At 39.1% G+C, this 13,237-nt stretch overlaps 2 protein-coding genes across 2 annotated transcripts in view; one reads left to right on the plus strand and one right to left on the minus strand.

The window, feature by feature from the left end:
• The first annotated feature begins 4,565 nt into the window (after nt 1–4,565).
• Nucleotides 4,566–5,782, plus strand: LOC131882179 (chromosome transmission fidelity protein 8 homolog). The gene is made up of 3 exons (XM_059229248.1): nt 4,566–4,755; nt 4,820–4,987; nt 5,640–5,782. The coding sequence occupies exons 1-3, from the start codon at nt 4,681–4,683 to the stop codon at nt 5,763–5,765; spliced, it is 369 nt and encodes a 122-aa protein (XP_059085231.1). The 5' UTR covers nt 4,566–4,680; the 3' UTR covers nt 5,766–5,782.
• LOC131882177 (aladin-like) overlaps nt 5,780–13,237 on the minus strand; it is a 17,414-nt gene continuing 9,956 nt past the window's right edge. The window contains exons 6-8 of the mRNA XM_059229246.1: nt 6,778–6,952; nt 6,503–6,716; nt 5,780–5,964 (exon numbers count right to left, since the gene is read on the minus strand). Coding sequence (XP_059085229.1) covers nt 5,803–5,964; nt 6,503–6,716; nt 6,778–6,952 — 551 coding nt within the window. The 3' untranslated portion in view covers nt 5,780–5,802. The remainder of the gene's footprint in view (nt 5,965–6,502; nt 6,717–6,777; nt 6,953–13,237) is intronic.

Genomic DNA, 13,237 nt, shown 5'->3' on the forward strand with positions numbered 1-13,237 from the left:
AGCTGTTTTGTATCCAATTCTCTATAAATGATGGTATTAATTTTAGAGATCACTCATCTATTTTGTCCTGGACCATGACTTCTGGAAGCTTCAAAATATCATTTTCAATTAGAAGTCATAGATAGACATGTGCCTCTATTAAAATTCTTAAAAAATATTTCAAAAAATGTAAAGGCAAGACTACACTTTTGAGCCCAAAGAGCAAGACGATCGTGAAGAGCAATAATCGTGCAGTTTTGGCCTTAAAAAACACCACAAAACACGAATAACCAAATAAATAAAAACCTTTTTTGTATGATTTTCATAACATAAAAAACCTATTTGACCAAATTCACAAACAGATATTTTCCTGGCCCCTCATAATCAACCAAAACCGCCAGCCATCTGACAGGGCTGCTCCATACCCTGAATGACGCCCTTACATTTAAGCGGGGCAATGATCAAGCAATGATCAAGCTGACCAAGCATGAAAGTAGTTCACGATGTCAAATCTAACCCGAAGGCTTTTTACGCATAACTCCAAGGGCAAGGCGCTATAGGACCAATTAGATTGCCGAATAGAGAAGAAGTCTCCGATGTGGCCGAAATGGCTAATATCCTTGGCGATCAATGTCCGTCGGTCTTTTCAACTCTAACTCAACATGCGCTGAACGACCCTTGTTTGGGCGACTACAGTTCACTTCTAAAAGACGTATTGATTAACGAGAAGGAAGCCGTTGAAGCTATCGATCTCCTGAAATCTTCAAGCTCTACGGGATCTGACGATGTAACGGCACAGTTCCTTAAACGCACATCACTAGTCACCGCTCCAATTTTTACATATTTAATGAATCGTTCTTTGTGAGAGGGGAGGGTGCCCACACAACTAAAACGTGCCCATATAGTCCTCATTTATAAGGGAGGAGATAGGGATCAACCTGTGAATTATCGACCAATCTCATTAACGTCGAATGTTTCCGAAGTTATGGAAAAGCTTGTTAAGACAAAGCTTCTTGAATACCTTGACATAAAAGGTAGCATTCCTGACCAGCGGCATGGTTTTCGTGCCCACTTTAGCACCTTGACACAATTGATTCAGCACTTTGACGACGTAATAGAGGGACTACAACATAGCGATTGTGTAGATGCTATATACTTGGACTTTGCTAAAGCATTTGACAAAGTGGATCATGTTCTACTGCTAAGTTGTTTAAGTAAACTAGGGGTTGGAGGAAATATTTACTTTTGGACCAGAGATTTCCTCACCAACCGCACACAAGCCGTTCGAGTTGACGGCTGCTTGACTGCCCTCAAAACGTGGTATCTGGGGTATCTCAAGGAACTATTCTGGGTCCGATCTTGTTCGTTTTATTCATTGCCCCGGATTGCCCCCCCAGTCTTCAATATTTTCTTATGCGGACGATACTAAGCTAGTGTTAGTAAGAAATTAACAGAACCATACAGACCTGCAAAATGTCTTGGACGTTGTTTACAAATGAGTCCACTCTCAAAACATGGAATGAAATGGGATAAGTTTTGAATCATGACGTACAACCAAAATGGAGTAGACAAGCCAATTTACACCGACAATCGCCTGAAACCCATTTTATCAGTAAGCTCAATTAAAGACCTTGGAATAATAGTTGAAAATATCGGTAAATTTGAAGAACACATCCAATCGAAAGTGACCAAAGCATACCAAACTTGGGGTTGAATCTATCGAACTTTCAAATCCAGAGAAGCTTTTACTATGAAAAGTCTATAAAAGTATATTGTCCAATCGCATTTAGAAGATGCTTCCCCAATCTGGGCGCCAATGAACGTAGGGGGGCTGAATAAGATTGAAAAAGTACAAAGAAGTTTTACAAAATATATTGCAGGCATGTCCCACTTAAGGTCTTGGGAAAGACTTCAATCCCTTGTATAGTATTCAGCGTAGGTACGAACGCTACTTGATCCTCTACGTTTTCAAATGTCTCCATGCACTTTGTCCTAACCTGGGAATAAGATGTAACGTTACTGACAGGCGAGGCATCATGTGTGAAATCAAATTTGATTTCAACCCATCAGATAAAAAGTTTGTGATGACCTTAAGATCCTGTTTTGTACTAAACCAAGCACCAACCCTCTATAATCTGCTACCATGCTCACTTCGACGATTCTATTTACTAGATGATCCATTGTTAAGTTTTAAGTGAAATTTAGATCGGTTTTTATCAACCATCGCAGACCAGCCTTTCGTTCAAGAATGCCCTAGAGCGGCAAATTCGAACGCATGATATGACCAAATCTTTTATGACTTACGGGGAACTCATTCCCCTGTATCGGTAAATCAAATCCGAAAAGAATGTTGAAAAAAAAAGTTTGGAGTCCCCTGGGTCAACACCAAATGTGCTAGAAATTAATTTTATAAAAGTCAGGGAACCGACGAAGCACGTAACTTTTTTGGTCTAAACTAGAGGGCTTGTCAGAGAAAAGTCACTTCAACCAAGCCACTTGAGACTTTGTTTTGAACACATTTCGGTAGTTGGGCAGGATGGTATCGGGCTGATCAACTTCTCTTGCGATACTCAATTTCAACCAAAGCAGACAAACGAGTCATCAACTCACTGCCTCCCAGTGGTGCCAGATGCGGCGGTTTTCCGCCAAATTGGCGGTTTTTTGAAGTTCGCGGCGGGGAAAAATCTTGATGCCGGGTTGGCGGATTTGGGGTCCGCATTTGACTAATTTTGGCGGATTTCACGCTCAAGTTGGCAATGAAGCAGAAAAAAAGTGAAAACGCATGAAAATCCACAAAATGTTAGTGGCTGGGACTTGAACCCATTTATGCAAACGCTAAATAAGTTGTTTTGACGGGAATTCTGTTACATTTTTGTTGCTCAACCCGTGTATTAGTTACTACGTTATTGCCAGCCACGTTGTCGTGGTTTCGTCCTGATATGCCTTGACTTCTCTGATGAGTGGTGACCGCATGGCCATTTGAAGCATGAAACTGATTAGCGAGCCCCTTGAAATGAGCAAGCGCAACAGGGATGACGCTTGGGAGGCAAAGCTATTCAATGTATAGAAAATATAGTAAAAAAAGGTAGCTCTGGGACAAGGCCTTTGACTTTTTGACCTGTTTGCCAAGTCTGGCCAAAGACTCATCCTGTTTTTACCAAGCTAAACAAGGCCTAATGAAAACATCATTCAACAGTTATTCTCTTTTGTGGTCAAAACATGACGGAGTAAAGCCTGCTGTATGGCCAATTCCTTTTTTAAATTTAAAGAAAAATAGACAAGTTGGCTGTGCTCAACTTTTTTTTATAAAGAACTTGAGTCCAGACTCATTGACAGTGCTGTCGAAATGATGCAAACGCATTAATTCTTACTTTTTCTATTCTTTTTCGCATATTCTACATCATTTTGGCTATATTCTATCTTTTAGATTTTTGTTTGAAAATAAGTTTTTTTTCCTTGATTTTGCCCATTTTCTTTGGAAAAATCCCTTAAAGTAAAAAATTTCTGAAAATTCCAAAGGCTTCTTGCAATACATGCCAAAGTATCTAGTTAAGGAAAAAAATTGGTACGTCTGGCATGCTTACCAAAAACCATAACACGGTTGGTACATGACTTAAGTACAAATGTTTTGCCGTGACGCAAACTGCTTTTGTTCAAAGGACATACATAATTGAGAGTTTATTAAAAACTTAGCACACTATGACCCTCTGCTTTTTGGAAAAGATAAAGGCCTGTTATATTCATTCAGTGGAGTTGAGTGCTCATAGAGTAAGTTTGTGCATCGATTTCGACATGCTCATGAATTTTTGACTATCTTGTAAATTTACCATTTCAGTAATTTGTTACTGTGTCTTTTCAAAAGAGTTTAATGAGCTAGAAAAAAATCTGCATTTTTTTGCATTTTTATTGCTCTTTTGCCCGTTCTGTTGCATGTTAAGTTGCATTTTGGCCAGGCCAACATTATTTGCACTATTTGGCCATCCCTGTTCATCAATCAGCAGAATATTCAAAATTGAGAAAAAAGACTTAGATGCACTTGTACTCATAGTATGTGTCTGGACTTGCCCAAGCACTAAAAAAGCATTCATTTTTGCTCCAAGAATATTTTTCAATCCCAAGTGGTGAATGGAATAGTGAAATGAGTGATTGTCCCCTGGAGCTGCAAGGTTAATAATGTTTTAGGCTATGAAGTAATCCCTATATGCACAAAAAGGTATTTTATGCAGTTGACAGCTTGTTCTCAAACTTTTTCAAAGTGTATTGTGTGCGTAAAATGAAAATGAACGGTCTTAACTTTTCGCAAAATTGGGTGAAAAGTGGCGGAAAATTTGAATTTTCGCAAAATTTTGGCGGAAAATTTTGGCGGTTTGATGTTTTGAGAATCACGTAACTAAATGTGTTCAAAGTCGATCCCCATCGCACACAGCAGGAAGCCGCGAGGAAGCCAAAAAATCTGAGGAATTTCCTGAGTGTCGCTTCTCTGACTAGCCCTCTAGTCTAAACCATAGATGTCTGTCTAAACTGACGTCTCAGAGGCAGAGCTTCACCTCGGTTCACCTCACTTGAACGTGCATTGTTTGAGATTTCCCGCGCAAAATATTTCCAAGTTGCGCGGGGGAACGCCACTCCACACTTGACGTTAACAAACGGGAAGGAACAACCCGATCAACCCCTCCTTAACTCCAAAGATCAAGTAGAATCATGCAGATTTTCCTCCGGGCTCCCTCTGGACCCGAAGAAGACGCCCCGAGAGATTGGGCCTTACTCGAAATGCAGGTAGATCCGACTCCAACGCTTTGTCATAAAAGGCTCTTTCGATCCTTATAATTTGACCTTTCAGGGCGATCTGGAGTCCCGTATCGGGGATTTGAACATGTCCGAGAAGTTCATCGGCGACCTTCACTACACCAAAGCCGGTGTACCCGTGCTTATCATTGGGCATCACATCTTGTACGGCAAGGTCCAGCAACTCGATAAACCCTTGGTGGCCATGCGAAAAGTTAGCCAGGTACAGCTAAAGGTCATTTCATCGTTTTATGATATAATTGAGTGGGGGGCGAGATCGAATATTTTAACGCATTCAAGAGAAATCCGTTCCAAGTAGGAAATCGTTGTTGACCAAGACACTTCACAACACTTCCTTGATTTTTTGGGTGGATTGAAAATATGAATTGAAAAGAGAGCATCTCCAGCCAAAACGTTCACTAACAGAGCGAAAAGAGTTACAATAATGTGTCATGTCGCGTACGTGGTTGTTACATTCAACCTGATTTTAAGACGGCTTGAGCATACATTAGGGCAAATGATTATTTTCAAAATAGTAACTCATTTTTGTGCATTTCTTCAAAGCAATTTTCACGATTAGTTATGTCTAATTTTGCATACTTGCAAATCTCTTTAGGGCAGGTCAAATTTTTATTTTTGTACATTAATCACTTTGTTTTTCTGTCACATAGCATCGAAAAGTGTTACTAAGTAAAGATCAGTCTAATTCACAACTATGTAGTTGGAAAGAAATGAATTAGAAGTTACAGTCCCCCATTCAAAATTAAATTTTGTTATGGGGATTATTTTTATCATTACTGCAGTAGAAATTTGCCGGAAATCTTTCTTGGATTAGTGTTGAAACATATCGAAATCCTTTCTTTTAATTTTCTTAGAACGATGAGCACATGGAGGCCTACCCAACTCAAACCGAATACCTGGTTCAAGCCATCATCGAGAAGAAACTCCTATTCAAAACCAGACCCAAACCCATCATCGCTAATGTAGCTAAGAAAATATAGCAGGTATACTGATATTACGCAGAAAGTATTTATTTCCCTAAGATCGAGCGAGTGGAGTAGAAAACAACTGAGTTGGAGATTGTCCGTGAAAGCTGTTGTGAATCTCGAAATCCGGATTAATGATCAGAGGAGCGGGATTCCGTTCGATCAAAGGCACGTAGAACAACGGGATATGTTGTATCCGTCCACTCGACCAAGCCTATCATGATTAAAGGTTTCAGGATAAGTAACTCGTGTGAACATTGATTTTTTAGTGGGCATGTGAATAGAAGTGATGTGGGGATTAAGCTTGAGTTTGTAGTTCACGCAAGGTTGCAATGAATATAGAGCCAGCCCTCTCAGGGTTGCACATAGAAAACCAAAGAATATGTAGTTATTTATGGGGTTGCACATCAACTTGAAATGGAATTCAGTTGAATTTGTCGCTCAAGTTGAACTTCCCATATTCTAGCAGCCTCAGTGTTGTAGACTCACGTGAATTATTTGCCCAGACTTAAAACCTCCATTGCTAGTGAATAGTCCAGAAGAAAAGCAATTACATCCAATTTGGCAACTGGCCTTGGTAAATTAAAAAAGAAAAACCTGAACCTTGCAATAAATAAGCCTGTCCCTGCAAATTTAGACACAAATATGTCAAAACTACTTAACAGCCAACCCTCTAAAACTGACGCAGTTGATTCATGGCATCTTTCAAAGAGTTCACATGACCTATGGATATACGAAAAACAACAACTTACCACTGATAAGATCGCTCCATGGTCACATTTATGGGCAAACTCCATGGTCATGGGGGATTCGCCCTCAAGGCCTTGAATCAAACCAATAGGAGAGAGGCCCAAAGTCGGATAGAGTGTGGTGCAATACAGAGCGATACAATCAGAGTTTTTAAAGCTCACGGCCAACCGTTCTCCCATTGAGTTCCATTTCATGCTTTGAATAGGACCACCGATACTAAAATGGGAAATTGGTTCAAAAAATCCGTGACATCATGGCAAAAGGATATCGTTCTTACTTGATGACTTCACCGTTAACGTCAATTTTAATCTGACTCATATCGGCCACGGGCACGGCGGCCGCGGAGGATCCGCCCACTGGATGGAAATTGAGGCAATAGATGAGAGGCTCCTGGTTGGTGGAAAACAGGAGGAAGCTGCCACACGGAGACCAACAAGCAGTATTTACATGGCCTGTGAATAATAATCGGAATCATAATAATTATAGAAAAGTAGATCGATATTCCCTTGGCTATCCAGTCTTTTTGGCTCTTGTTACTGAACAACTGAGGTTCATTCACGTAAATTCATTTCTCCAGACTAATCCCCGGAGGATTCCCCATGTCTACCTTAGAACAATCATCCAAGACAAATGCCATGACTATTTTAAAGCATCGATCGTGCAAGTTGAACGTTGAAACATATTTCGGCTTAACCATCATTAACCCAAACTTTGTTCGACATTTTGTGAATTTGGCTTTTCTAATCCGCCAATTGTCAAGAAACCAGCGGTTTGAACGATAGGATGACGATGTTTTTTGAAACTGAATACAAGGGCTGTCCAAAACATGCAATTAAAATGATTATTAAACTGCACTTTCAATTGGAAAAAGAGCAAAATGCAAGGAAAAATATTTCATCATTTTAGCTCTGTTTTCTTTTGAAACAAAATCGTAAGCAAAATTATCAAAGAGCAAGAAATGGCGGCAAGCAAAAACGCAGAAGCACATTAAAAAGCGTGTGATAACTGTTAGCATTATTCGTCACGTGAAGTGGGAAGGGAGCCGAAGGCCAAAGGATGACGTACTAGGTAACTAAGGCAACCCTTCATATATTTTTGGAACAAAAATAGAGCTTAGTCAACTTTAAATATATATCTTAATTTTTTTGCGGACTTCCTTACAGCTACTGGGATGGGAATCCCAGCCAGGACAAAACGAAAATTTTAGTCATTTTACTTAACTTTTATTCATATATATTATTTGATCGACCAACGAATCAGAGTTGGCTGATCTAGCTAACCCTTGAAAATAAGGTTGATCAGGAATTTTCGTCAAAAACTTGTTCAAGTCTAACTTAAATCTTGCTACTGCATCAACGTCTACATACGACCTACGCATATTTGAAGGGAGCAAATTGAACAATGAAAGAGCCCGAGAAAGAAGAAAGTTGGACTTCATTGTTTTAACTAGCTTGGATTCTCGAGGGCTTGAAGGTGCCCTCAAAACGCACCTTAAACCTCTACGGTCACTAGAATTGACCCTAAATCCTGGGTTGGGATAAACGTACAATATCAGATACCTTTCGTACCTTCTCTGAATACTGTATGTATGCTGTATAGAGAACAGCATAGCATCACTTCTTTTGTCCATCTACCAAAACAATTTCATTGAGAGAGTGAAAAAAATGCTTGCGTTTCACGGTGTTTATAAAGCCCTATCAAGTTTCCAGGGAAATTCCGTAACACAGTTTGGCATTTCTCTACCTTGAAAAGTCATAGGGAACAACTTTGCTTTTATTGCTTTATGGAATTCTAGCCCACATAAAAAAACTCACAAACCTAAAAACATTATTAAAAAAAAAATCGCAAAACCTACTCAATGTAAAATAAGAACACACGTAGTTAGCTCTTGAATAGTGATTATGATATCATCTATTTCACCGCTTCTCAGTTACCTGGAATTTAGTGGTCCAAATTTCACAGTTTTTAGCCCCAAAATACCCCGGTTATATGTTAATTCAATTTCCGAAAGAATTAATACAAAAGATTATTTTTCCTCTTCTTACATTGTCTTATAATAGCTAAAAATGCTATATAATGTCATTTAAAACACACTAAAAGTGTAATCTTTGAAAATGTGTTTTGCAATCATCATGTGTACACTTAGTTATGCATTCACTTGAATTCTGAAGACAATACATACAACAAACAATGTTTTAGATTTTGTCGTTACTTGAAGACTTTGTTGAAACTGATTGAAAATAGCTTCTTTAAGGTTTCATTGATATTTGTGAAATTTTCAGTGACCACTCAACGAAATGTACCTTGGACGCTTTTAAAAATCAATTTTGAAAAATCTGCTTTTTTGAGGGTTTTAGATATGGCTGTACAAGGTTTTAAGTTTATTTGAAATTATGCAAGAAATGGAAAAATAATCTTTAATTTTTGCGATAGTGAAAATCGATATTATATCTTTGGGAAATTGAATTAACATATAACCGGGGCATTTTGGGGCTAAAAACGATGAAATTTGGACCACTAAATCCGATGTAACTAAGTAGCGGTGAAATAGATGATATCGTAAATTACACCCTGCTATATTCATTCAGTGGAGTTGAGTGCTCATAGAGTAAGTTTGTGCATCGATTTCGACATGCTCATGAATTTTTGACTATCTTGTAATTTTACCATTTCAGTAATTTGTTACTGTGTCTTTTCAAAAGAGTTTAATGAGCTAGAAAAAAATCTGCATTATTTTGCATTTTTTATTGCTCTTTTGCCCGTTCTGTTGCATGTTAAGTTGGCATTTTGGCCAGGCCAACATTATTTGCACTATTTGGCCATCCCTGTTCATCAATCAGCAGAATATTCAAAATTGAGAAAAGACTTAGATGCACTTGTACTCAAAGTATGTGTCTGGACTTGCCAAGCACTAAAAAAGCATTCATTTTTGCTCCAAGAATATTTTTCAATCCCAAGTGGTGAATGGAATAGTGAAATGAGTGATTGTCCCCTGGAGCTGCAAGGTTAATAAGTTTTAGGCTATCAGTAATCCCTATATGCACAAAAAGGTATTTTATGCAGTTGACAGCTTGTTCTCAAACTTTTTCAAAGTGTATTGTGGCGTAAAAATGAAAATGAACGGTCTTAACTTTTCGCAAAATTGGGTAAAAGGGCGGAGAAAGTTTCGCAAAATTTTTGGCGGAAAATTTTGGCGGTTTGATGTTTTGAGAATCACGTAACTAAAATGTGTTCAAGAGATCCCCATCGCACACAGCAACCGCGAGAAGCCAAAAAAATCTGAGGAATTTCCTGAGTGTCGCTTCTCTGACTAGCCCTCTAGTCTAAACCATAGATGTCTGTCTAAACTGACGTCTCAGAGGCAGAGCTTCACCTCGGTTCACCTCACTTGAACGTGCATTGTTTGAGATTTCCCGCGCAAAAATTATTTCCAAGTTGGCGGGGGAACGCCACTCCACACTTGACGTTAACAAACGGGAAGGAACAACCGCGATCAACCCCTCTTAACTCCAAAGATCAAGTAGAATCATGCAGATTTCTCCGGGCTCCCTCGGACCCGAAGAAGACGCCCCGAGAGATTGGGCCTTACTCGAAATGCAGGATAGATCCGACTCCAACGCTTTGTCATAAAAGGCTCTTTCGATCCTTATAATTTGACCTTTCAGGGCGATCCTGGAGTCCCGTATCGGGGATTTGAACATGTCCGAGAAGTTCATCGGCGACCTTCACTACACCAAAGCCGGTGTACCCGTGCTTATCATTGGGCATCACATCTTGTAGGCAAGGTCCAGCAACTCGATAAACCCTTGGTGGCCATGCGAAAAAGTTAGCCAGGTACAGCTAAAGGTCATTTCATCGTTTTATGATATAATTGAGTGGGGGCGCGAGATTCGAATATTTTAACGCATTCAAGAGAATCCGTTCCAAGTAGGAAATCGTTGTTGACCAAGACACTTCACAACACTTCCTTGATTTTTTGGGTGGATTGAAAATATGAATTGAAAAGAGAGCATCTCCAGCCAAAAACGTTCACTACAGAGCGAAAAGAGTTACAATAATGTGTCATGTCGCGTACGTGGTTGTTACATTCAACCTGATTTTAAGACGGCTTGAGCATACATTAGGGCAAAGATTATTTTCAAAATAGTAACTCATTTTTGTGCATTTCTTCAAAGCAATTTTCACGATTAGTTATGTCTAATTTTGCATACTTGCAAATCTCTTTAGGGCAGGTCAAATTTTTATTTTTGTACATTAATCACTTTGTTTTTCTGTCACATAGCATCGAAAAGTGTTACTAAGTAAAGATCAGTCTAATTCACACTATGTAGTTGGAAAGAAATGAATTAGAAGTTACAGTCCCCCATTCAAAATTTAAATTTTGTTATGGGGATTATTTTTTATCATTACTGCAGTAGAAATTTGCCGGAAATCTTTCTTGGATTAGTGTTGAAACATATCGAAATCCTTTCTTTTATTTTCTTAGAACGATGAGCACATGGAGGCCTACCCAACTCAAACCGAATACCTGGTTCAAGCCATCATCGAGAAGAAACTCCTATTCAAAACCAGACCCAAACCCATCATCGCTAATGTAGCTAAGAAAATATAGCAGGTATACTGATATTACGCAGAAAGTATTTATTTCCCTAAGATCGAGAGAGTGGAGTAGAAAACAACTGAGTTGGAGATTGTCCGTGAAAGCTGTTGTGAATCTCGAAATCCGGATTAATGATCAGAGGAGCGGGATTCCGTTCGATCAAAGGCACGTAAGAACAACGGGATTTTGTATCCGTCCACTCGACCAAGCCTATCATGATTAAAGGTTCAGGATAAGTAACTCGTGTGAACATTGATTTTTTAGTGGGCATGTGAATAGAAGTGATGTGGGGATTAAGCTTGAGTTTGTAGTTCACGCAAGGTTGCAATGAATATAGAGCCAGCCCTCTCAGGGTTGCACATAGAAAACCAAGAATATGTTATTATTTATGGGTTGCACATCAACTTGAAATGGAATTCAGTTGAATTTGTCGCTCAAATGACTTCCCATATTCTAGCAGCCTCAGTGTTGTAGACTCACGTGAATATTTGCCCAGACTTAAAACCTCCATTGCTAGTGAATAGTCCAGAAGAAAAGCAATTACATCCAATTGGCAACTGGCCTTGGTAAATTAAAAAGAAAAACCTGAACCTTGCAATAAATAAGCCTGTCCCTGCAAATTTAGACACAAATATGTCAAAACTACTTAACAGCCAACCCTCTAAAACTGACGCAGTTGATTCATGGCATCTTTCAAAGAGTTCACATGACCTATGGATTACGAAAAACAACAACTTACCACTGATAAGATCGCTCCATGGTCACATTTATGGGCAAACTCCATGGTCATGGGGGATTCGCCCTCAAGGCCTTGAATCAACCAATAGGAGAGAGGCCCAAAGTCGGATAGAGTGTGGTGCAATACAGAGCGATACAATCAGAGTTTTTAAAGCTCACGGCCAACCGTTCTCCCATTGAGTTCCATTTCATGCTTTGAATAGGACCACCGATACTAAAATGGGAAATTGGTTCAAAAAATCCGTGACATCATGGCAAAAGGATATCGTTCTTACTTGATGACTTCACCGTTAACGTCAATTTTAATCTGACTCATATCGGCCACGGGCACGGCGGCCGCGGAGGATCCGCCACTGGATGGAAATTGAGGCAATAGATGAGAGGCTCCTGGGTTGGTGGAAAACAGGAGGAAGCTGCCACACGGAGACCAACAAGCAGTATTTACATGGCCTGTGAATAATAATCGGAATCATAATAATTATAGAAAAGTAGATCCGATATTCCCTTGGCTATCCAGTCTTTTTGGCTCTTGTTACTGAACAACTGAGGTTCATTCACGTAAATTCATTTCTCCAGACTAATCCCCGGAGGATTCCCCATGTCTACCTTAGAACAAGCATCCAAGACAAAATGCCATGACTATTTTTAAAGCATCGATCGTGCAAGTTGAACGTTGAAACATATTTCGGCTTAACCATCATTAACCCAAACTTGTGTTCGACATTTTGTGAATTTGGCTTTTCTAATCCGCCAATTGTCAAGAAACCAGCGGTTTGAACGATAGGATGACGATGTTTTTTTGAAACTGAATACAAGGGCTGTCCAAAACATGCAATTAAAAATGATTATTAAACTGCACTTTCAATTGAAAAAGAGCAAAAAGCAAGGAAAAATATTTCATCATTTTAGCTCTGTTTTCTTTTGAAACAAAATCGTAAGCAAAATTTCATAAGAGCAAGAAATGGCGGCAAGCAAAAACGCAGAAGCACATTAAAAAGCGTGTGATAACTGTTAGCATTATTCGTCACGTGAAGTGGGAAGGGAGCCGAAGGCCAAAGGATAACGTACTAGGTAACTAAGGCAACCCTTCATATATTTTTGGAACAAAAATAGCTTAGTCAACTTTAAATATATGTCTTAATTTTTTTTGCGGACTTCCTTACAGCTACTGGGATGGGAATCCAGCCAGCAGGACGAAAATTTTAGTCATTTTACTTAACTTTTATTCATATATATTATTTGATCGACCAACGAATCAGAGTTGGCTGATCTAGCTAACCCTTGAAAATAAGGTTGATCAGGAATTTTCGTCAAAAACTTGTTCAAGTCTAACTTAAATCTTGCTACTGCATCAACGTCTACATACGACCTACGCATATTTGAAGAGCAGCAATTGAAA

This window comes from Tigriopus californicus, chromosome 6 (genome assembly GCF_007210705.1).
Source record: "Tigriopus californicus strain San Diego chromosome 6, Tcal_SD_v2.1, whole genome shotgun sequence".
Classification (NCBI taxonomy): Eukaryota; Metazoa; Arthropoda; class Copepoda; order Harpacticoida; family Harpacticidae; genus Tigriopus; species Tigriopus californicus.

Excerpts from the sequence above, each read along its gene's own strand:
- LOC131882179 (XM_059229248.1), top strand. The coding sequence starts at position 4,681 with ATGCAGATTTTCCTCCGGGCTCCCTCTGGACCCGAAGAAGACGCCCCG. Across the intron at positions 4,756-4,819 it reads GGGCCTTACTCGAAATGCAG|GGCGATCTGGAGTCCCGTAT; the intron begins GTAGATCCGACT and ends TTGACCTTTCAG. Across the intron at positions 4,988-5,639 it reads CCATGCGAAAAGTTAGCCAG|AACGATGAGCACATGGAGGC; the intron begins GTACAGCTAAAG and ends TAATTTTCTTAG.